The 25330-nt window shown below is 40.1% G+C and overlaps 1 protein-coding gene across 1 annotated transcript in view; it reads left to right on the top strand.

The window, feature by feature from the left end:
- Positions 1–13746: 13746 nt before the first annotated feature.
- Positions 13747–25330, top strand: part of Mpp1 (membrane palmitoylated protein 1) — a 31356-nt gene continuing 19772 nt past the window's right edge. Inside the window, exons 1-3 of the mRNA XM_038316126.1 lie at positions 13747–14003; positions 22877–23020; positions 23312–23390. Coding sequence (XP_038172054.1) covers positions 13902–14003; positions 22877–23020; positions 23312–23390 — 325 coding nt within the window. The 5' untranslated portion in view covers positions 13747–13901. The remainder of the gene's footprint in view (positions 14004–22876; positions 23021–23311; positions 23391–25330) is intronic.

The raw sequence follows: 25330 nt of genomic DNA, 5'->3' as shown, positions 1-25330 counted from the left end.
TGTTTTCAATACTGTAGCTCTGTAATAGAGTTTGAAGTCAGGGATGATAATGCCTCCAGAAGTACCTTTATTGTATAAGATTTTTTTGGCTATCCTGGGTTTCTTGTTTTTCCATATAAAGTTGATTATTGTCCTCTCAATTTCTGTGAAGAATTTTGATGGGACCTTGATTGGGATTGCATTGAATCTATAGATTGCTTTTGGTAGAATTGCCATTTTTACTATGTTGATCCTCCCAATCCACGAGCAGGGGAGATCCTTCCATTTTCTGGTATCCTCTTCAATTTCGAAACCTCCCTACCAAAAAGAGCCCAGGACCAGATGGTTTCAATGCGGAATTCTACCAGAACTTCCAAGAAGACCTAATACCTATACTCCTTAAGGTATTTCATAATATAGAAACACAAGAGTCACTGCCAAATTCCTTCTATGAAGCTACAGTTACCCTGATACCTAAACCACACAAAGACTCAACCAAGAAAGAGAATTACAGGCCAATCTCACTCATGAACATTGACGTAAAAATTCTCAATAAATACTGGCAAACCGAATCCAAGAACACATTAGAAAAATTATCCACTACGATCAAGTAGGCTTCATCCCAGAGATGCAGGGCTGGTTCAACATACGAAAATCTATCAATGTAATCCATCATATAAATAAACTGAAGAAAAAAAACCATATGGTCATCTCATTAGATGCTGAAAAAGCATTTGACAAAATTCAGCACTCTTTTATGATAAAGGTCCTGGAGAGATTAGGGATACAAGGGTCATTCCTAAATATAATAAAAGCTATTTACAGCAAGCCGACAGCTAACATCAAATTAAACGGAGAGAAACTCAAGGCTATCCCACTAAACTCAGGAACACGACAAGGCTGTCCACTCTCTCCTTATCTCTTCAATATAGTGCTTGAAGTTTTAGGAATAGCAATAAGACAACATAAGGGAATCAAGGGGATTCAATTTGGAAAGGAAGAAGTTAAACTTTCGTTATTTGCAGATGATATGATAGTGTACATAAGTGACTCCAAAAACTCCACCAAAGAACTCCTACAGCTGATAAACTCCTTCAGTAACGTGGCAGGCTACAAGATCAACTCCAAAAAATCAGTCACCCTCCTATACACGAAGGATAAGGAAGCAGAGAGGGAAATCAGAGAAGTATCCCCTTTCACAATAGCCACAAATAGCATAAGATATCTGGGAGTAACTCTAAACAAGGAAGTGAAGGATTTATTTGACAAGAACTTCATGTCTTAGGGTTTCTATTGCTGAAATGAAACACCAGGAACAAAAAGCAATTTGGAGAGGAAAGGGTTTATTTAGCTTACTCTTTCACATAGCTGCTCATCACCAAAAGAAGTAAGGATAGGAACTCAAACAGGGCAGGATCCTGGAGTCAGGAACTGATTGATGGCAAAGCCTCGGAGGAGTGCTGCTTATAGGCTTGCATCCCATAGCTTGTTCAGCCTGCTTTTTTTTTTATATAGAATCCATGACTACCAGTCCAGGGATGGCACCACCCCCAACAGGTTGAGCCCTACTCATAGATCACTAACTGAGAAAGTGCCTTTTAGGTGGATGTCATGGAGGCATTTTCTCAATTAAGGTTTCATCGATTCGGATTTGTGTGTCAACTTGATATAAGGTTAGCTAGCACAATTGGTAAAAGGTTACCTACAGGAGTGTGGCTAACTCAAAGGTAGATGAATCACTGAAAAGCTCACTTCAGCATGGGTAATTGTAGTGGCATTTCATTTATATTTCAATAAATAAAGCTTGCCTGAAGATCAGAGAGTAAAACAGCTACACTCGTCAGCCTTATAGCCAGGCAGTGGTGACACATATTTAATCCCAGTAGCCACACTAGTTGCCATAGAAACCAGGAGATGCATGCCTTTAATCCCAGTGGTACACACCTTTAATCCCAGCCCTAGAAAGGATTATAAAATGGGAAGAGACAGCTCTCAGACACATTCTCATTCTGAGATTCCTGGAGGAAGGATTGCCATTTCAGACTAAGGTTGAGGTAAGAGCCAGTAGCTGGCTGCTTTGCTTTTCTGGCCTTCAGGTTGAACCCATTTCTCTCTTGAGTTTTTATTAATCATGCTTCAGGTAATCACTCAAAAAAGCTGTATGTCAATAGCTCCCTGTAAAACTTGTAGGAAGCCTGGCAGGCGAGAGAGTTTCTCCTCTGTAACAATGGTTTACTGCTTATATAACCTTAGAGATGTGTCTTGTAAACCTTGTTTCAATTTTCTGTGACTTTTAAGGTTTTTAACTTCCTGAGTCTTCCTTCCTCTTTCATATGAAAGATAATGTATCAATTCAGAGGAAATTTCTGTACAGCAGATACTAATGTTAATTCATTTGAGTATGTATTCTTTTGAAGAATATCCATACTGATTCCCATAGTGGGATGCACTAGTTTACATTCCCATCAGCAGTGAATAAGGGTTCCTTCCCCCCACCACAACTTTGCCAGATTTTGTTGTAATTGATTTTCTTTATTTTTAAGATTTGCTTTTATTTCATTTACATGGGCATTTACCTACATATATGTCTGTGCACCACATGTGTGCAATACCAGCAAGGGCCAAAAAGGATGTCAAATCTCCTAAAATAGTTACAGAGGGTTTGGGGCCACAATGGAAGTTCTGGAAATTAAACCCCAGCCTTCTGCAAAAGTGCTCTTAACTGCCGAGTCACCTCCTCAGTCCTTTTGCCTATTCTTTTAGATTAGTACTTTTGCTTATTGGTCAGTATGAACTCCTTTTATAATCTATATACTAATATTTTGTAAGATCTTGGGGGAAATGTCTTTATTTGAAGATTACATTCTCACTCTTGGCATGATTTTTTAAGTTTTATTTTATTTTATTATTTATTTATTTATTGTTTATTTTTTGAGGCAGTATTACTCTGTGTAGCCCTAGCTGTCCTCAAACTCACTCTAAGGACTAGGCTGGCCTCCAACTCAGAGATCCGCTTGCCTCTGTGTCTAAGTCCTGAGATGAAAGGTATGTGCCCCACCCCATGATATTTTTGATGAGAAGTATTTAATATGATAATTGTTACTTTTTGGTATTTACAAAACCCTTTTATCCACCAAAGACATAAAGGAATTCTAACATATTATTTTTCTGAAAGTTTTTAATTTTGCCTTTCATGTTTATGTCTTTAAGCTATTTGAAATTAATTTTTTGTAGTATGACTTCAATCTCATTATTTCATTTTGTTGAAAGTTATAATTTTCCACACATGAACTTTGAACTGAACTTTTGTACCTAAAAGCAGTTCTAGGAATCAAGAATAGCAAATAGTTGTCATAAATTCCAAGAAGCAATAAATTCCAAGGAGCAAAAGCAGATTCTGAACAATGACTACCTTGAACTGAAGCCAGCCGACCATAAAAGTCATGGAAATGTTGAAAGACAGCTGTGTGAGCACCTATCTGTGCTCTGAGTCAGCCACCTTGCCCTCCAGTACTTTTCCATTCTCACCTTTGTCCCAGGAAGCATACCAGCTAATTTTTGCTCAAGGAGTCACTATGTATTCAGTCCTTCCAACTACAGTAGTGTGGATCCAGTATTTGCTTCACCCCTAATTAGTCTCTGTTTCTGTTTGAGTACCTAGTATGCCTATTACTACTCAGTGAGACTATTACTATTCAAAGCCACCTCAGTTATATTATCAAGTTTCTGAATACGTGTAATGTGTCTCTAGGCTCCTCTCTTCTATTTCATTGACTCACTTTACATGCCTAAGCCACACTCCTTTCATTGCCATACCATAAGTTACTACAATTTAGAAGACTGGTTCTCCAACATTTTCTCTATGGTACTCTGGTTATTCTACTCTATTCCACTCTTTCTGATTCTCTCTCCCTCTATTCTATTTCTATTTGAAATTTGCTTAAATTTATGTCATGCATTTGAGTGTTTTGCCTGAATATAAGTATACACACCATGTGTGTGCCTAATACCCTTGGAAGCCAGAAAGCAGTGTCAGATCCACAGGAATGGGATTTATAGATGATTGTCAGTCACCATGTGGGTGCTGGTAACTGAACCTAGGCCTTCTGCAAGAGAAAGAAGTGCCATTGCCCAGTGAAACATATTTCCAGTTCTCCTTCTTTTTATTTGTTCTATGTGATAGTCTTACTGTGTATTCTAAAATGACCTTGAACTTATGGAAATCCTCTGCCTCAGTCTCCTGAATGCTGGAATCACAAAGATGTGCCACCATACCTTGGCTACTTTGACTATTTTTGTTTTATTATAATTCCATACATATAAAAAATAAATTGGTAAGTTCCATAAACTTTCCAGAATTGCATTGACTCTGTAGAACAGATTCAGCTGTGACAACTTGAAGAAATGGAGTCTTCTAAATTATAGACACAAATTATTTCTTCATTAATAACTCTTCTTTAATTCTGTAGAGTTTTATACTTCTCTTCATGAAAGATAAGTGTATAGTTCATTAATCCCTTGATAGTTGACTGTTTTAGATATTACAATGAAGAGGTTGTTTTAATTTTTAAGATTTGTTTTAGTTTTAAGTGTGTGTGTGTGTGTGTGTGTGTGTGTGTGTGTGTGTGTGTGTGTGTGTGCATGTGCCCTCAGAGTACAGAAGATGGTGTTGGATCCCCTGGGGTTAGAATTGCAGGCACTTGTGAGCAATCCTATGTATGTACCAGGATCTGAACCAGGTCCTCTGCAAGAGCAGCAAGTATTTTTAACTAGAGCCATACCTCTATTCCAATAAATGGTATGTCTTCTTTGTTTCTTTGGTTGATTAATTTTTTTGTTTTGTTTTGTTTTAAGATGGGGTCTCACTATGGCTGTCCTGGAAGTCCCTATGTAGATCAGTCTGACCTTGAACACATAGAGATCTGTCTGCCTGTCTCCTGAGTGCTGAGATTAAAGGAATATGACACAATGTATAGCTGAAATTCTATGTTTTAAAATTATAATTGACTTTTAGTATATAGAAACACAAGTTTGTGTGTTGTTATTTTGGGGCATAGGGTGGTGGGAAGCCGGCCCACAGCTCATCACTACACCAGCAGTGTTGAGAGTAGTTTATAAATGTTCATAATTATTTATAGACTTTTTTTGTAATCACCCATATTTTTTATTTTTTTAATTTCATTTTACATTCCAACCACAGTTCTCCCACCCACCCCTCAATTTTTTTTTAAAGAAAGATTTTCTATTACCTTCTGTCCTATTCTAGGGATGGAACTCATTTTGTGTGGTTGTTTGGTTTTGAGACAGGGCTTCTCTGTGTAGCTCTGGTTATCCTGAAACTCACTCTGCAGACCAGGCTGGCCTTGAACTCAGAAATTCACCTGCCTCTTCCTCCTGAGAGCTGGTTAAGAGCATTGCCTGCTCTTCCAAAGGTCCTGAGTTCGATTCCCAGCAACCACATGGTGGCTCACAACCATCTCTAGTGGGGTCTGGTGCCCTCTTCTGGCGTGCAGGCATACACACAGACAGAATATTGTATACATAATAAATAAATAAATAAATATTAAAAAAAAGAAAAGCACTTAATTGGAGACTGACTTACAGTTTCAGAGGTTTAGTCCATTATCATCATGGCAGGGAGCATGGCAGCATGCAGGCAGGTGTTGGAGCAGTAGATGAGAGCTACATCCTGATCAGTAGACAGAATGATGGAGCGTGGCACTGGGCCTGACTTTTGAAACTTCAAAGCCCACCCCCAGTGACATACTTCCTCAAACAAAGCCACACCTACTCCAGGAAGGCCATACCTCCTAATCCTTCTAATCCTACCAAAAAGTTCCACTCCCTGGTGACTAACCATTCAAATATATGAGCATATCAAGGCCACTGACTGTGTGTATTTCCTTCATTGTGAAATGTTTATTCATGCCTTTTGTCCACTTCTTTACTGGACTATGTTTTTCTTGTTAATTTGTAGTACTTTTGCTCCCATTCCTACTAAGGCCCCAGTGACAAACCAAAGTTGTAGTCAATGGAAGTTCTTCATGGAAAACCAAGGAGTTTATTGGGCTTACTTAAGAGCTTGGGTGAGGGTCCACTGATTAGAGCAAAGAACCCGCACTTGAAAGCCTTTATCCTACATGGATGATGGCTTCTCCATAGCCACACAGATGGGTCTTCATTCTCTTAACTTTTCACAGTTTATATACACTAGTCCTTCCCAAGGAACCTGAATAATTAGGACAAAGTTGCATACAACTTATTGAGAGCAATGGCTGAAAACTCAAGTGAGGGTCCTATGACCTCCCATGTGCCCTTCTTCTATGAGGAAAGGCTTACTGTTAACACATCTAACTACGATGATCTTTTGATAGCAGACACAAATGAATTAATGAAGATGGTGGCTCTTTGGTTCAGAGGATAATGCTGTACAACATCTTTATACATTCATAACAGGAATCCTCTGTTGCTTTTATGTATTGAAAATACTTTCTGCTAATATATATCAAGTCCTTTTTTGTTGACAGAGGTTTCGGTCCTGCCCAGTTCTGCAGCTGTTCAGTCCCAAAGAAACACACAAAAGCCTACATTAATTACAAACTGGTTGGCCTATTAGCTCAGGCTTCTTATTAACTAACTTTTATATCTAAAATTAACCCATAATTCTTGTCTGTGTTAGCCACATGGCTTGGTACCTTTTATCAGTGAGGCATTCTCATCTTGCTTCCTCTGTGTCCAGCTGGTGACTACAGACTGAGCCTTTCTTCTTCCTAGAACTCTCCTAGTCTTGTCACCCCACCTATACTGGCCGATCAGCATTTTATTAAACCAAGACAAGTGACAAATCATTACAGGGTGCAAGACCATTGTCCCACAATACTTATCATCATTATATTTATTATTAATTTTTTGTGTGTCTACATGTGTATGAGAGAAACACAGAAATAGAGAGGTGTAGGCATCTTTGTATGTATAGTTTCATACATTCGTGAATATACAGAAAAAGGAAGATGACCTATGTGTTCTGGTCTATTACTTTTCACCCTATTTTCTTAAGACAGGGTCTCTCACTGAATCCAACAGATCCTATTATTTCTTTCCATAGCTCTGGGGTTATAAGCATGTGTGGCCATGACCATCTTTTAAAGTGGATGTTGGTAATTCAAATGCAGGTCCTCCACCATCAATAGGACAAAATAGTGGACTACAGAATGTAAAAACTCCACATCCATCAGAGAGTTAATATTTAAAATATATAAAGAACTCAAGAACTAGAAACTAGACATCAATAAATCAAATAATCTGATTTAAAATGGGGTACTGCTCTAAACAGGGAATTCTCAACAGAGGAATCTCAAACGGCTGAGAAACACTTAATGTTCAACATCCTTAGTCATCAGGGACATGCAAATCAAAACTACTTTGAGATTACATCTTAACACCTGTCAGAACAGTTAAGATAAAAAAAATATATAAGTGACAATTCATGTGGAATGAAGGAATCACTCCTCCATTGCTGGTGGAAGTACAAAATTGTACAGTCACTTTGAAAATCAATATTACAGTTTCTCTGAAAATTTGGAATTGTTCTAACTCAAGACCCAGCTATACCACCCTTGGACATATACCCAAAGGATGCTCCATCATACCACAAACACACTTGCTCAACTATGCTCATAGCAGCTTTATTCATAATAGCCAGAACCTGGAAAGAACCTAGAAGAATAAATAAAGAAAATGTGGTACATTTACACAATGGAATATTACTCAAATGTTTAAAAAATAATGACAGCAGGAAACTTGCAGGCAAATGGATGGAAATGGAAAAAAACTGAGTGAAGTAACCCAGACCCAGAAAAACAATTATGGTATGTACTCACTTATAAGTGGGCATTAGCTGTTAAGTAACGGCTAATCCAAAAACCCAGAGAAGTTAAGTAACAAGAAGGGCTCGAGGGGGATTGAATGGCTCTCCCTAGGATGGGGAAATAGAATAGATTTTGATAGTAGACTAGGGGAAGGTGTAGATGGGAACAGGGTGATCAGGTGATAGGGAAGTGATGGATGGAGAGAATAGTGGAAAAGACGACTGGAACTGAGGGGCATTTGAGAAGCCATGTAGAAACCTAGTGCAGTGGAAACTCCCTAGAATCTACAGGAGTGACCCTAGTGAAGTCTCCTAGTAATGGGGGATATAGAGCCCAAATCTGCCATCTTCTATAACTAGGCAACTCTCCCAGCATTGGGACTGAGACATCAAGCCAGTACAAAACCTCCAACCTACATTCTGTCCTGCATGCTCAATGTGCTGGGCTAATAGTGGCACAGAACTTGTGGGAGTGGCCAAGCAATGACTGATCCAACTTGAAGTCTACCCATACCATGTGAGAGGTAGCCCACACCTCACACTGCATGGATGCCCAGGAACCAGAGACTGGTTATCCCAGAACTCGGGATAGAACCAAATATCACTGGCATTTAAAAACAGAGAAGTCGACCAATGGAATCAAATAGAAGACCCGGATATTAACACACAAACCTATGAACACCTGATTTTCGACAAAGGAGCTAGAAGTATACAATGGAAGAAAGAAAGCATCTTCAACAAATGGTGCTGGCATAACTGGATGTCAACCTGTAGAAAAATGAAAATCAATCCATATCTATCACTGTGCACAAAACTCAAGTCAAAATGGATTAAAGACCTCAATATAAATCTGACCACACTGAACCTGATAGAAGGGAAAGTGGGAAGTAGACTGCAATGCATGGGCACAGGAGACCACTTCCTACGTATAAACCCAGTAGCACAGACAATAAGGGAAACACTGAATAAATGGGACCTCCTAAAACTGAGAAGCTTCTGTAAAGCAAAGGACACTGTCATTAAGACAAAAAGGCATCCTACTGAATGTGAGAAGATCTTCACCAACCCCACATCAGACAAATGTCTGATCTCCAAAATATATAAAGAACTCAAGAAAATAGACTTTAAAATTCTAATTAACCCAATTAAAAAATGGGGCACTGAACTGAACAGAGAATTCTCAACAGAAGAAGTCCAAATGGCCAAGAGACACTTAAGGTCATGCTCAACTTCCTTAGCGGTCAGGGAAATGCAAATCAAAACAACTTTGAGATACCATCTTACACCTGTCAGAATGGCTAAAATCAAAAACACCAATGATAGCCTTTGCTGGAGAGGTTTTGGGGTAAGGGGTACACTCATCCATTGCTGGTGGGATTGCAAACTTGTGAAACCACTTTGGAAAGCAGTGTGGCGGTTTCTCAGGAAATTTGGGATCAACCTACCCCAGGACCCAGCAATTCCACTCTTGGGAATATACCAAAGAGATGCCCTATCATATTACAAAAGCATTTGTTCAACTATGTTCATAGTAGCATTATTTGTAATAGCCAGAACCTGGAAACAACCTAGATGCCCTTCAGTGGAAGAATGGATGAAGAAACTGTGGAATATACACATATTAGAGTACCACTCAGTGGTAAAAAACAATGACATCTTGAATTTTGCATGCAAATGGATGGAAATAGAAAACACTATCCTGAGTGAGATAACTCAGACCCAAAAAGATGAATTTGTGGACTCTAGCCATAAACCAAAGTCATTAAGCCCATAGCTCACAAGCCCAGAGAAGTCAAATAACAAGGTGAACCCAAAGAAAACCATATATAGATCCTCCTGGAAATTAGAAGCAAACAAGATTGCAGGGCAAAAGTTGAGAGCATGGGGGTGGGGCAGGGGTGGGAGTGAGTTTGGGGGAAGGGGAGAGGGGGAGAGGGAAGGGAGAAGGGAAGGACTGGCAAGAGCTTGGGGGAGTGGGAGCGTGGAGATGGAGGAAGGACAGATATAGGAGCAGGGAAGAAGATACCTACATTAAGGGATCCATTTTAGGGTTGGCAAGAGACTTGGATCTAGAGTCCACGGGGATGTCCCTAGCTAGGTCCTTTGACAGCAGAGGAGAGGGTGCCTGGACTGTCCTTGCCCTACTATCATGCTGATGATTTTCTCGAATATCACCATAGAATCTTCGTCCGGCGACTAATGGAGACAGACACAGAGACCATCATCAGAGCAATGGACTGAGCTCCCAAGGTCCAGTTGAAAAGCAGAAGGAGCCTTGTATCCCTAATCTCTCCAAGACCTTTATCATAAAGGGGTGTTGAATTTTGTCAAATGCTTTTTTCAGCATCTAATGAGATGATCATATGGTTTTTTTCCTTCAGTTTATTTATATGATGGATTACATTGATAGATTTTTCGTATGTTGAACCAGCCCTGCATCTCTGGGATGAAGCCTACTTGATCATAGTGGATAATTTTTCTAATGTGTTCTTGGATTCGGTTTGCCAGTATTTTATTGAGAATTTTTGAGTCGATGTTCATGAGTGAGATTGGCCTGTAATTCTCTTTCTTGGTTGAGTCTTTGGGTGGTTTAGGTATCAGGGTAACTGTAGATTCATAAAAGGAGTTTGGCAATGACCTTTCTGTTTCTATTTTGTAAAACACCCACTGAGACAGTGAGCTTATTCTAATGGGAGCTCACCAAATCTAGCTGGACTGGGACTGAATGAGCATGTGATCAAACCGGACTCTGATTGCGGCTGGCAAAGGGGGCTGACTGAGAAGCCATTGATAAAGGCACTGGGACGTTTTTTACGGCATGTTCTGGCTTTTTGGGACCCTAGCCTATATGGATGCACAGCTCCCTAGGCCTGGATGTAGGGGGGAGGGTCTTGGACTTCCCACAGGGCAGGGTTCCCTGCCCTCTCTCAAGCAGGGTGGGAGAGGGAGGAGGGAGAGTGGGGGAGCGGGAGAGGATTGGGAGGAGGGAAGGAAGTGTAAATAATTGAATGGAAAAATAAAAATTAAAAAATAAGTAAGTCAACCAAATGATTTCTAGTGATATTCTGCTATACTCATAGTTCAGTGCCTAGCATAATCGTTCTCAGAAAGACATTATCCAGCAACTGATGGGAGCTGATGCACAGACCCACAGCCAAACACTAGAGGGAACCAGGGGTGTAGTGAGGAGCTGCAGGCAGGCCTGCTTTTCGTCCCACCCAGCTCCCGGCTGCCTGGCTAGCTTGTGCCCCGAAATAACAATACACAAACTGTATTCATTTAAACACTGTTTGGCCCATTAGTTTCGGCCTCTTACTCTACATCTTGACCAACCCATATCTAATAATCTGTGTAGCACCCCGAAGTGGTGTCTTACCAGGAAGATTCTAGCGTACGTCCTTCTTGGGCCGGAGCTTCATCGTGTCTGACCCAAAGAGGAGAGGCATACTAACTTCCCTTCTTCCCAGCATTCTGTTTTATCTACTCCACCCACCTAAGGGCTCGCCTATCAAATGGGCCAAGGCAGTTTCTTTATTAACCAATGAGAGTCCTCCATCACAGGGGGGGAATCCTTAGGAAGATGGGGAGGAGAGGAAGGATCATAAGAACCAGAGGGGTTAAGGACATCAGGAGAACACACTCACAGAATCAACTAACCAGGGTTCATAGGGACTCAAATAGACTGAAGTGGCAATCACAAGCACTCTATATGGGTCTGAGCTAGGGCATCTCCATATACGTTATGCTTGTGTAGCTGTCTCTGAGTCTTTTTCCTGCTCCTGGAACCCATTTCCTCCTACTGGATTGCCTTGTCTAGCCTTGGTGAGGATTTGTGCCTAGTTTTACTAGTATCTTGTTATGCCATGTTCAGTGCATATTCCTAGGAGGCCGTTTTTTTATTTTATTTTTTTATTTTTGGATTTTCGAGACAGGGTTTCTCTGTAGTTTTTGATGCCTATTCTGGAACTAGCCCTGGCTGTCCTGGAACTCACTTTGTAGACCAGGCTGGCCTCAAACTCACAGAGATCCACTTGTCTCTGCCTCCCGTGTGCTGGGATTAAAGGCATGTGCCACCACCACCTGGCATGCTTTTTTATTTTTTGAAGAGAAACAGGAGTGAATCTTGGGGAGAGGGGAGGGAGGGTGGGGAATGGGAGTAGAGGAGGGAGAGAAAACTGCAGTTGGTATGCGATGTATGAAAAAAGAATTTATTTTTTAAATAAAATAAGAACTATGGAAACAAAACAAAACAAAAACCTCAGATCCTGATGTTTGAACAGTAAGTAATCCTAGTCATCTTCCCATTCCCTTATAGTTTAAGAATTGTTTTGTTTTAGAAAGTATTTGATGCAGCACAAGTTGGCATCAATTCACCCTGTAGCAGAAGATGGATTTAAACTCAAGATCCTCCTGTATTTACCACCCAAATACTGAGACTACAGGTATGTGCCAGTATGCCTGGTTATCTTTCGGTTTTTTTTAGAAGTTCTTATTTCTCCTTATTTTTTTATTATTTACTTTTGGAGACAAGGTCTTTGTATCCCAAGCTGCCTTCAAACTCACTATGTGGCTGAGGTTGACAATGAATTTCTGATCCTCTTACCTATACCTCTACCTCTCAAATGCTAGGGATATATATATATATATATATATATATATATATATATATATATATATGGGTTTTTTGTTTTGTTTTTATTTTTGTTTTGTTGGTTTTGGCATGCTGGCTAGGCAGTCCACTAACGAGGTCCATCCCCATTTGCATATCACATAAAGCAAGGTCCCAATTTCATCTTTTCCAGTTCCAGATTCAGTTAATAAAAGACCCTCTTTACTCATCTATTTTTATTGTTTAGTACCCTTGTATATGTGCACATGTATGTTACAGGGTTGTCCATTCTGTAACATTGTTCCATGTATTCTTTCTCTGAACCAATCTCTCCTCCTTCCTTCTCCCCTCCCCTTTTCTCTTGTCTTTCATTCTTTCTCCACCTAAAACTAGTTCCTCTAGGCATATGGGTATGGTTTAAGTTATTAATAATGTGAACTCATGGTTTTAGGACAGGGTTCCCAAGGAGCCTTTAGGCCCAGTAAACATTAATTTTGCTCAGAAAGCCTTTTATTTGTCTCCAGGGCGTTTGGATGTTTAGGGATCTTACTCTGATTCTTAAAAATTGTTTGTTCCATTGGCTTTGGCTGATTCCTAGAAATTGTGTGGCAAAAACAGTGGGAGAGCTGGCCTAAGGTAAGTAAAAACACTCTTGAGGGCAATCCCATCTTTCATCACCGAACAGCATACACCAAAATAAATGATGGTACCAGCAGCAGAGGAGCGTAAAGGCATTTTCACAAGTCTAAACCTGAAAGATGTATTGGCCTTGTGACCACACTGATTTAAGAGCCTTGAATCTCGTCAACCCCCTGTATTCTTCAGGCTTTATTGGAAAGCTGGCTGGTTCCTTTATGGTTCCAGCTATCTGGATATAAAATCAACTCCTGGGTTCCCTTGCTAGGAACCAGGGGCCTGCTGGTTGCAACTCATGGATAGTAAAGGGGCGGCAGATGCAGTAGCTGAACGTTTCTGGATCTGCTCCGGTATTTCAGGCCTGCGGGTAAAAGCGAGACAGAATTCCATCTTCTAAGGCTGCAGCCTGCGCAACTCGGGCCCGCAGAGGCGTGGCAAGAGCAGAGCGTCCTAGCAGCCCTAAGGTACGCCTTCTCCAATCGCTAGGCACGAGGAAGGCCAAGGCGTGGGTGGGCTTAGGGGCGGGCCAGGGCGGGAAGTAGGCGGAGCGTGGGTACTGCTCCACCCAGTCCTTTTGGCTCCTAGCCTGCGGGGTTGGGGCTGGCGCAGCTCTAGTTCCTTTTCTCCTCTGCCGTCTGCGCTGCCTCCACCGCCTCCGCCGCCTCCGCCGCCTCCGCCGCCTCCGCCGCCTCCGCCGCCTCCGCCTCCGCCTCAGTCTCCCAGGGCTCCGAACAGGCCGCGGTTACCGGTTTGCGATTCCCGGGCTTAAACTCTGCAGCTCCAGTGTCCCGGTGTCCGTGCTCCTGCGAGATGACGCTCAAGTCGAGCGAAGGCGAGGGTGGGAATAGCATGCGCACCGCGCTCTCGGACCTCTACCTGGAACACTTGCTACAGAAGCGCAACCGACCTGAGGTTAGCTGGACCTCTGGGGTCCTCGGGGTTCGGGTTGGGTCTCGGCTCCAGGCCTTTCCATCTACTTCTGGATTTGTCCTATCCGTAGCCTTCTTCCTGGGTGATCTGCCCCGGAGGACCTGATCTTGAGTGTCTTGTTCCCAGGGTGGAGGCCTTCGCTTTGGGCCGAGTTCATACTGAGATCTGGGTGTGGTGAATAGTTGTCTGGGGCAGCCCTCCAAGGTGAAAATCCCAGTAGGCTGGCCAGGACCAAATGCTTACTGAGGTCAAAGAAAACTTGCTCATGGATGGTAACAGAAAGACTTTAAGAAGAAAAATGAAAGACTTTAAGGAACACATCCAAGAGAAGATCTGCCTGGTTGGTTGTTGATCATTTGTGTTCAGTCTCACAGACATTGTGAAAGCCAACTTCGTGCTCTAAAGAGCTCACCCAGTGTCCCTTTGCATTTCATTTCAGCAGGTCCCCTTGTACTTCGTTGTAAATTAGTGTAGCCTTCATATTCCAGTGTTAAACAGTAAATAACTACTAATCTCCTGTGTCAGAGGCCCCCAGAAGAGGTTATGAATTATATTCTATGTAGCATGTCTCCCCCAAATTCAGTAGGTTATAGTGTGAACCCTGCTTACTTCTGCTCCCTTACCCTGCTTCCTCTACTTTCTAGTTCCTTCTGGGAGATTTACTGAGTTGCTTACGATACAGCAAAGCTGGATTTGTGACAAGCAGGTACAACTATTAAACAACATACATTACTTAAAATGTTCAAAGATAATACTAGGTGAAACTGAGAAAAATATTTTTGGTTGTGATCCTAGTCTTTAACGGCTGAGCCATTTCTACAGCTCAGAAACTGGGAAAAATAAAACCAAAAAGCTTTGCAGGAATGGTACCTTGAGCAAAAAACCCTCTTATGTGCTTTGATCACCTTTTTTTTAGATGAAGGGAAAAAAAAAAGAAAAGTAAAGAATTGATAAGGAAAAAAATGTGTTTATGACAGTTGTATTCTGGTTCCCCAATTCTTTGTTTTCTTTTCCTAACCTCTGGTGTCATTTCCCCTCCCCCAGCCAGTTTTGGAAGAACGGTTATTTAATCTTGCCTTTCTATGCTCCACACCCACGGTTCTCTTTTAGTAACCCTGACAGAGCAGTTCACTGCTTAGGGGAAGAACCTGTGCACCAATTAAATGTCAGGAAATTTTATCTTTCCTGCTGACAAGTAGGAAGACATTTTGCTTTTTGTTTGTTGTTTAAGGCCTCACACTGTAGTTAAGGCTAGCTTGTAACTTTATTTATTGTCCTTACAGGCCTTGAACTCCTGGCAATTCTGCCTCAGTTTCCAGAGTGATGGACTTATAGGCATGAGCCAACAAGTCAGACTTCAGGACATTTTTAATTGTCACAACTAAATGTACTTAACTTTTTACAGGAATGAATTAGCAGACCCCCAAATGTCATGACTACTGAAAGAAACATCTGTTCCTGATGTTCTAGTTCAGTGTCTTATCAAAGAGCAAAGAGCAGAATTTATGTGGTAAAACACTAATCTACTTAAGCCTCTGTGACCACAATAAAACCAGATTCCTATCTGTAAGGTATCTAAGTCTTACCGGTTTTAAAAAATAAAGTCATAAATATCCTGGAAGTGAAGGACAGGAAAGGAAGAAAACTGACAGATCATACTAAGTAGTGAGAAAATTTTGGTAAAGACTAAATAATTTTAAAATGACATTTTATTTTCTAGTGTACATTCTCTGAAAACAGACTTTGAATGGAAATATCCCATTCTCAAATGAGACAGCCAGACCCAAGAAGGTGCTCTTTCTTTGGTAGAATGATAATCAGGAGCAGATTCACTGACCATGCTGCTCCCTGACTTGCTTTCTGCTATTGTACATGGAATGTATTGCATTGAACCTTGGTGTTTTCTTTATAGGCTATTCCATTTTGCCTGAAGTACTGTTTGCCCCGTACATCCTGTATTCTACAAAATGCAGGCTTCAGCAATGCTGGGCACTCTGCAGTGTTTCACAGCCCCCTGCACCTCCTTCAGAGGAAACATCTGTAGCACAGTTCAAAGGGCAGAGACAGTTTCTCAAAGGAAGTTGAAATTAAAAAAAAAATAGATGAAAATAACTTGGCAGAGGTGGGGGCAGGGGTAGTGGGGGTGAATAGAGCAGGGACAAATATAGTTGACTTTCTCATTTAAAGTAATTGGCTTCAGAACAAATGGCAATGAACTAGTGAGCACAGGAATGAACAAACATTTATTCAATCTACTGTTAGACCCTCTGCCAACTGCTTCCACATGGAGAACTTAGAATGCCCAGTCCAAGGAGATGAGTGACCCTAAATACAGAAGAAGAGCCTGGGAGGACCTTAATATCACCTGCCAGTCTTGTGTAGATGCTTGGCTGAGCCCATCTGATGTCCACAAGTACCCACTATTAACATGGACATAACTGTTTCACTTTGTGAGGGGAAAACTACAATAAAAAAGCTAGAGAAGCCATGAAACTAACAATTCCCTAAGGAAGTATAGAGCTTAGAACTATTTAACTATAAATGATAAGAACTGGAGACACAGGAAAGCCCAAGAATCAGGAATTTTCTGGCAGGCATTGTCTTAAAATCATACATTAACTAGAGCTTTGCTTCTCAGGTACTAAATACATATATCAATCCAAAGGCCACATGTTTAAAGGTCCTTGGCTGATTTGCTTATCTGTCCAGTGCACTCTGAACAAATCGGCACAGGCTTCTTCCATTGAAATAAAACAGGAAACACAAACAGCTCCATTCCACCTAAAACACTGAACTGTATTTTCAAATACTTGGCCCTTGGTTTCTGCATAGCCATTAGACCAGTGTTGAGATTATGTATAAAACAACATTCATCAAACCATTTCTTTGTTTTTATTATTTGTTTATTTGGTTTTCTTTTAAGATAAGGCCTTACTATGTAGCTTTAGCTGGCCTGGATCTCACTATGTAGACCAGGATGGCCTCAAACTCAAAACAGTTCTGCCTGACTTTGCCTTCAGAGTGCTGGGTTTAAAATAATACCTTTAACCCTAACATGCCTGGCAGTTTTTGTTGTTCTGTTTTATTTTTTAAATATCATCTCACTGTATAGCCTAGGCAGACTTCAAACTCTTGGCAGCCCTCCTTGTCTCAGACTCCCCAGAGTTGAGATTACAAACCTGCACCACCAGGCCTAGCTGATTAAAATTAAATTCTTAGCTAGGTAGTCATGGTGCATTCCTTTAAACCCAGCACTCAGGAGGCAGAGGCAGGTGAATTTCTGTGAGTTCAAGGCTAGCTAGCCTGGTCTACAGAGCAAGTTCCAGAACAGTCTCCAAAGCTACAACAGAGAAACCCTGTCTCGAAAAACCAAAAAAGAAAAGAAAGTTCTTGTCTCTACTTTGTGATCCGTATTTTGAGGTCAAAAAGTAATGTTTACAAACCATTTGCAGTAAAATAATTCATAAGCCTTAGACTCCAGGAGTTAGTTAAAATAGAAGCATGGGATTCAGAGTTCAAGAAGACAACATGATACCAGGTCTTGTTTTGTAGCCCAGGATTATTGCAAACTCCCTTCGTATTCCAGGTTACTCTCAGACTTAATCTTCTGCCCCAGCCTCCCATGTGCTAGGATTACAGGTATGTGCTACCATACCTAGTTTATAAATAAGACTTTATTGAAACTATATAATAAATTTTGAAACTAGTTAGACTGATATTTACCACTTCTCTTTCAAAATTAGTTTAACTATTCATAGATAGGTCTATGACCTTCCATCATATTTATAATTTTAAAAGACCAAATTGTCTAGAGGTAATTTGACTTTAACTTCAGCGGATCAGGTAAGTAAAACCGCTTGACCTCTGACACCAGCCTCTGGTCCTAGACAGAAATGGAGAACAAGATAGCTGGGTCACCTGGATTGAATTTCTTGATTTTTTAAAATTAAACAAATCAAAGATATGTAGTCACAATAAAGAAAATTATAGCTAGAAGATGGTGGCACGTGCCTTTAATTCCAGCACTCAGGAGGCCGTGGGAGGCAGATCTCTGTGAGTTTGAGGTCAGCCTGATCTACAGATCAAGTTCCAAGACAGACAGGGCTACACAAAGAAACCCTGCCCCCCCCAAAATAAACAAAACAAAAAAAGATAGAAAATATATCCTTTTTGATTAGCTGTCCAAGCAGATACTACTTTTGATGCTCACCTTTCTAAGGGGACAAGATTAAGTACTTTTCTCCATCTCTTTAAACTTCTCAGCCTCTAGCACATATATATCTTAATTTGTTACATTGCTTGCATTTACAAAATGTTCTTTATAACTTTTTTAAGATTTGTCTGTCGGTGAATCCAAAAATGTGAAAGTCAGTGATTTTTAATCTTGTTGTAGTTGGTTGCTGAACTAATGTTCCAATTTTTCCAGATCCCTGATATTGTTTGGGATGGCAAGATGTAATCTAGCTAAATTCTTACTTTTCCAGCCTTTTTTGCAGCTTGAGGTGGTTGTATGGCTGTGTTCTGGAGCTCTGGCCTATGAGATAAGAAATGCTGTTCTCTGGAGAAGTTCTGATCGGGTCCAACTGACTTGGCCCCTCTGCCTTCTTGCCTTGACAGTGGAGCTGATCCACAGAGTCACAGCTTTTGAATATGTTTCCAGCCCATGACTCCCTTGGAGCAGTATGGCCCTTCTTCTTAGCTAAATACTTGAGTGATCAGTGACTGTTCCTTTGCCTACTTTCTGTCTTTTAGAGAATTATTGAATGAAATCTGTTATCCTTGGTGATGCTTTAATGTTTTCTCCATGGGTGATATGAAAAGTGTGTTTTCTCTTTCTCCAGCAAAGTGGGAATACCACTTTGCTCTGAAAACCTGGGTGTGGTGGTGTGTGCCTATAATCTTGGTGTTTGGAAGTCTGAGTCAGGAGGATTGTGATTCCAGCCCCCTTTGAGATACATAATGAGACCCTGTCTCTAAAGGTTCAAATAGATAGACAAGAAGTAAGGGAGGATGAGATCCACATAAGTAGTCAGACTGCCAACTTAAGTGGGAATTCCACTCGTGTCAGAAAAGTCCATCTTGCCAGTTGTAGAAAGGGATGTTGTTTTGAGAACTTGGTGGGAACAGTAGACTTCCATTTTCCTGAATAGAAATTAATCATTGTGATATAAAATGGAGGGATACATGAGGCTTTGAATGCTGAGTATTTTCTTTAGTGGCATCTTTCAGTATTATTAGTATGTCAGCACTCACAACAGAGAGCTATACAGTAGCATGGTAACCATGGCCCACATTTACCAACTGCTTCAAAGTATTATATTAAGCTTGCAACCCAGTAAAGTCATCCTGTTACTATCCTCATTTTACAGTTGAAGAAACAGAAGTGCAAGAAGGTCAAGAATCCAAAGTTACCCAGCAGTTAGTAAAAGAGCCAGAAATCTAATTCAGACAGTACATTTTTCTGTTAAGTGATGTGTTCTAGGTTTTTAAGTTCTACTTAATATATTATTTTGCTAAATTATTTTATTTTGTTTATTTATTTATGTATTTATTTATTTTTTTCGAGGCAGGGTTTCTTTGTATAGCCCTGTAGACAAGGCTGGCCTCGAACTCACAGAGATCTGCTTGCTTCTGTCTAAGTGCTACAATTAAAGGATAAATCTAAATTATTTTCTTAAAGTAATTTATACACATAGTTCATAATTTGCAAGGTATGGTGAGTAAAGTCAGCTCATGAAAGCAATTTCCTTCTCACTCCATCTTGTAGCCAACCACTTTCTCCCTTTCTAGAAATAATCACTGTGCCTTCCAAAGATTATTTGTATGTTTCTAAGTAAATGTGAATACACTATTTTTTCACTGTTTGTGGTGAAGGTAGCATAATTATCTTCACATTGTTTTATTTTTCACATAAACAGTTTCAAAATTACCTCTAAGCCCCCTTGTCAGGGCTACAGGGTGTCATCCCACACAATGACTATAATGCCACTGGATTGTTGTTGTAGAGTACCTCGGATTTGTGTGAAGTTCTGTGTTGCTAAGTTAATTTTCAAACTACAACCTTTTCAATAGTGTTACAACATAAATGCCATATGACCATGTCATGTGAGTTTTGGACGTTTTAGCTGCAAAACAAGTCAGTTTCTCTTTCTCAACACTTCCCTCATCTGAGGTTACCCATACCCAGTAAATGAAACTATTTCAGTTCTCATTGTCCTTTCCATTACAAAGGAAGCAGTAAGTTGACAGTTTTTGAAGAGCATACCTATGTTATAAGTCATAACGTCTTGCAAGTTTCTAGGCAAAACCTCCTTGCCCCTCATCTTTCCACCTTTTTCCCTCTGTGTATGGGCGGGCCGCTCAACTCATTCCAGCAGTGTATATATTCCCACATAAGACTTCTTTCTCCCAGAAAAATGAGTGGGAAGATATATTTTTCACAGCTCTATTTATTGAGAAGACCTTCCACATCTCCCAGTGTCCTTGAGGGCTACCCCTGGGTGTGGCTAGTATATAGCTGCTCTTCATTTTCAGCTTGTATCCACATACCAAGCTCACACTAGTTCTTCCTCCTCTGACTTGCTATATTGGTTTTGATTTAATATTTTATGTACAAACATTTGTAGAATAAGAAAGGTAAAATGTCTTCAAATTACTCTCAAGTAATTGAAACTTTAAACTGTATGACATTAAAAAGCAATGCTACAAGACCTATACAGGATTGAGTCCATCCGCATTTCTTTGTGTATATATTAGACCCTCCTTGTGGATCTGTTGGCAGTTAATGATTGCTGAATGGGTGGTGTAGTCATTAGTAAGCTGGTCTTGTTCCAAAATGTGACCTCTCATCTGTTCTTCTGCAAATAACTAATGAAATTCAGAGGAGAGATACCCCAATAATATTTTACCAGTTTATGTGCCTACCTGCAGGTACAAGAGTTCCAGTTCCGTACCTAATGGCTTGCCTTTTTACTATTTTTTACACCTTGTCTCTCTCTGTGTGTGTTATATGTATACATGCATACAATTGTGTGCAACCATGCACTAACACAGAAGCCAGATGTCTTGCCATAGTACTTTTTTAAATCATACTTTCTCTAGACAGGCTCTCTCACTGAACCTAGAGCTATACTGGTGGCCAGTAAAGCCCTGCTGGTACTCATCTTTACCCCAGAAAAAGCTGGGATTATAGATGACCTTGCTGGGCTTTTTATGTGGGTGTTGAGAATTTATACTCAGGTATTCATACTTGGGCAGCAAGCACTTTTACCTACTGAGCCATCTCCCCAGCTCCCTTTTCATTCTCCCACTCTTTTAAAGTATTTATTTATAGTTTATGGGTGTTTTCACCTGTGTGTAAGTTTATACACCACCTTTGTGCCTGGTGCCCACAGAGGCCAAAAGAGGGTATCAGATGCTCTTAAGCTGGAGTTACAAGTGGTTGTGAGCCACTATGTAGGTGCTGGGAACCAAACTCAGGTCCTCTGCAAGAGCAACAAGTGCTTTTAACCACTGAGCTCTCTCTCCAGTCCCCCTTTTTACTCCCTTAATGCTATTCTTCACCAATATTATATTTGGAAAAATTTAAACTTACTGAAAAGATGAAAAAATTATCATTCTGGCTTCTATAATTGACATATTGCTTTATTTGCCTTAACACATATATCTACCAAGAACCACCCATCTATCCACTTTTTTTTGCATTTGAAGGCAAGGTGCAGATGTCAGGATATTTCACCCCAAAGAACTTCAGTATGTATATCACTGCCTAGAGTTCATATTTGTTCATGAACTTCAGTATGATGAACTTCAGTATGTATATCACTGTCTAGAGTTCATATTTGTTCATAAACTTCAGTATGATGAACTTCAGTAGGTATATCACTGTCTAGAGTTCATATTTGTCCATGTTTTTTGTTTTTGTTTTTGTTTTGTTGTTGCTGTTTTGTTTGTTTGTTTTTTAGTTTTCCAAGACAGAGTTTTTCTGTGTAAAGTCCTAGAACTCTGATTTGTAGACCAGGCTGGTCTACAAAAAGAGATCCACCTGCCTTTGCCTCTGCCTCCCAAGTGCTGGGACTAAAGGTGTGCGACACCACTGCCTAGCTTGTTTATGGTTACTTTTTAAGGTAAATTTTAAATACAGTAAAATGCAAAAATCTTGAGTATACTATTATACACTGTATCATGGTATCAAATATTACCAGCATTCTAATTCTCTTATGCCAGTCCTTTCCCTTCAAGACAACTACTGTCTTAATTATTTACAATAGTTTTGTTTGCTCTAAAATCTCACATACATTTTATCATATTGTACATATTCTTTTTAATAAGACTTCCTTTATTTAACAGGTTTCTGGGTTCATCTCTTTTATTTTGTAGTTTGACCTCTTGTATTCATGAACAACTGGCTTGTGTATTTTCCTGTGTGTCAACATCTGTGTTGTTTCCTTTTGGGTGGACTATTGGGAACACAAACCTGCTATGTACATCTGCATACAAGTTCCTATGTAGACAGATTTTTTTTATCTTGGATTAACCCCTAAGAGTAGGATTGCTGGACCATAGAGTAAGTGGGTGTTTATGTTTGGCCCTTTGCAATTTCTGTACTATTTTGCATCTCAACAGACAGTTGTAAGCTGTCATGCGGGTGTTGAGAATTGAACCCAAGTTCTCACAAAGAGCAGCCAGTGCTCTTAACCACTGAGTTTTCTAAACCCTCAGAATATTTTTAATAAAAAAATCATTCCTTTATCTGAAAGAACTGGGTTTTCAAAGCTTTTTAGTTTTTAATTACAGATAATTGACTGACCATGGGCCTTTGCTGTTTTATCCACTAATCTGTTTTCATTTGACAGACTGCATTGAATCAGTTGAATGTTGCCACTGAGGACATGTACACCAATGGGTCTACTGTTCCAGGTAGCCCTGCCCATTCTAAAGGGCAAGAGGCAAGGAAAGTACGTCTCATACAGTTTGAGAAGATCACAGAAGAGCCCATGGTAATCTCTTGTCCTATTGTTATTCATCATTTATTCTCTACTAGTGAAATCATTGGGCCATAAAACTGCCAATGGCCACTCATGGAATTGTACAATCTGCCAGCTTCACTGTTTTTTGTCCCCATCTCAAGTTTCTTTCAAAGCAAGCAAGCTTCCTGCTTTTTCTACTTGAGAACTGACCCTGATGTAAATGGAAATGTTGTTCTCTGCAATTTTTTCTTTAGATGCTTTAAAGATTATCTTCAGAAAGGGCTTAAAACAAAGCTTACTGTTCCACTGCCTTTATTCCAGGGAATTACTTTGAAGCTGAATGAAAAACAGTCATGTACTGTGGCCAGAATTCTCCATGGTGGCATGATTCATAGACAAGGTACTCTGGCAGGGAGGAGGGGATCCTAAGTCTAGTTTTATTCTGGGATTAATTATTTACTCTCTATTCGGTGGTGTGGGACATGAAGTTTATAGTCCTCAAAACTGATAGCATTTTCATGAAAGTGCCAAGAGATTCTTTGAGTTAATAACTGACTCTTTAAGGTGGGCATGGTGGCATATACCTTTAATCCCGGTACTCAGGAAGCAGAGGCAGGTGGATCTCTAAGTTCAAGACAGGCTTGTTCTACAAAGTGAGTTTCAGGACAGCCAGAGCTACACAGAAAAAAAACTTGTCTTAAAAAAATATCCAAACTGACTCTTTAGAAAATTACATGGTAAGATCTTAGTATAAACTACTCAGTACCACCATCTCTTCCTCTGTACCTTCTTTTTTTTCTTTTGGTTTTTCAGGACAGTGTTTCTCTATGTAGCCCTGGTTGTCCTGAAACTCACTCTGTAGACTAGTACTGCTGTCTGGGGGACCAGCCTCCAGCAGCACAGACAGGGCTTTGACAGGAATCCATAGTCAGTGAGTCTAAACTTTCTATCTGAGGGGCGTTAGGGAAAAAGACACTCACAAACTCTCTTGATGGTTTTATTCTTTCTTCTTCTTCTTCTTTATTTTCTCTCTTTATTCTCTCCTTTTATTCTGTCTCTCTCATCTCATGTTGTTTTCTTTTTTGTTTTTTTTTTTGTTTTTTTTGTTTTGTTTTGTTTTTTTTTGTTTTTCGAGACAGGGTTTCCCTGTAGTTTCTAGAGCCTGTCCTGGAGCTAGCTCTTGTAGACCAGGCTGGCCTCGAACTCAGAGATCCGCCTGCCTCTGCCTCCCGAGTGCTGGGATTAAAGGCGTGTGCCACCACCGCCCGGCTCATGTTGTTTTATAGCCTTTATACCCCAACAGAATTTTTCAGGCACTATAAGAGTCAAAACAGTTGCATTCCATTTCTCAAGTGAATGAATATAGGTAAAAAAAATGTTTTTAATCTCCCTCATATGATTCAACATTTTATGTATTACAGGCAAAAACCAATTTATCCTAAGAACCCACATACTTCATACCCAAGCAACTTGTTATAGATTAACCATGTGGCCAGCAAGGTCTTTTACTCTCAGGCTGCATTTTGCAGTTACAAATAAAGGGCCAATTACTTTATTACTTATCTTTAAAGGTAATCTTATAAGGAATCTTAAAGGAATCACAAACCTAAACTTTTATATATGAAAAAGAATCAGTCAGTTTTACTTTAAATCTTTACGGTACATATCCATTCATTAGTAGTTTTTTATCAGGAGATTAAGGACATAAATGGGTATAAGGAATTAATCATCACCTTTGGTCATCAACCAAATCTAGCAAGGAGAGTACGTCAGCCAGTAATAATTGGGCTGCTTTGTTCTTATTCCCTGACTTTAAAGAGTTCTGTATTCAACTAAGTGCCTTTCTAAAACTTTAGATTGTCTTCTTGGATTTTTCCCCTCGAAGTTATTTAACAAAAATATCTTAGTCTAACTTCATTATTTTCAAAGCTTTGTTTCAGCTGTGATGCACTCTGAGACCTGTGAGCACAGCTCCCAATATTAAGGTTAAGAGAATTTAAACTAGCCGGGCTATTGGGACTCACTTGTTAATCATTAACTTGAGCTACAATCCATGCAGCTCCTTAGGTGAGACTCACAGACCCTGGCTATGAAACATATCCTTGTATTTATTTTTATTCACCAAAACTCTACATAAGCTATCATTATTATTATTATCAAATTAGACAGTACAGCTTGGGGAGGGGTCATCTTGATAATCCACAGGTAGAACGGGATGTTTCTGAGAGATATCACTATATTACAGGCTGTGGAGATCTCCCCACATCCACTCACACCATGCTAGATACCAGAGAAAGAGAACTGCAGCAAACATGGAAAGGCAGAGCAGAAGCAAAAGAC

The sequence above is a fragment of the Arvicola amphibius genome, chromosome X (genome assembly GCF_903992535.2).
Source record: "Arvicola amphibius chromosome X, mArvAmp1.2, whole genome shotgun sequence".
Taxonomy (NCBI): Eukaryota; Metazoa; Chordata; class Mammalia; order Rodentia; family Cricetidae; genus Arvicola; species Arvicola amphibius.
This window is presented reverse-complemented; position numbering and strand designations above follow the sequence as displayed.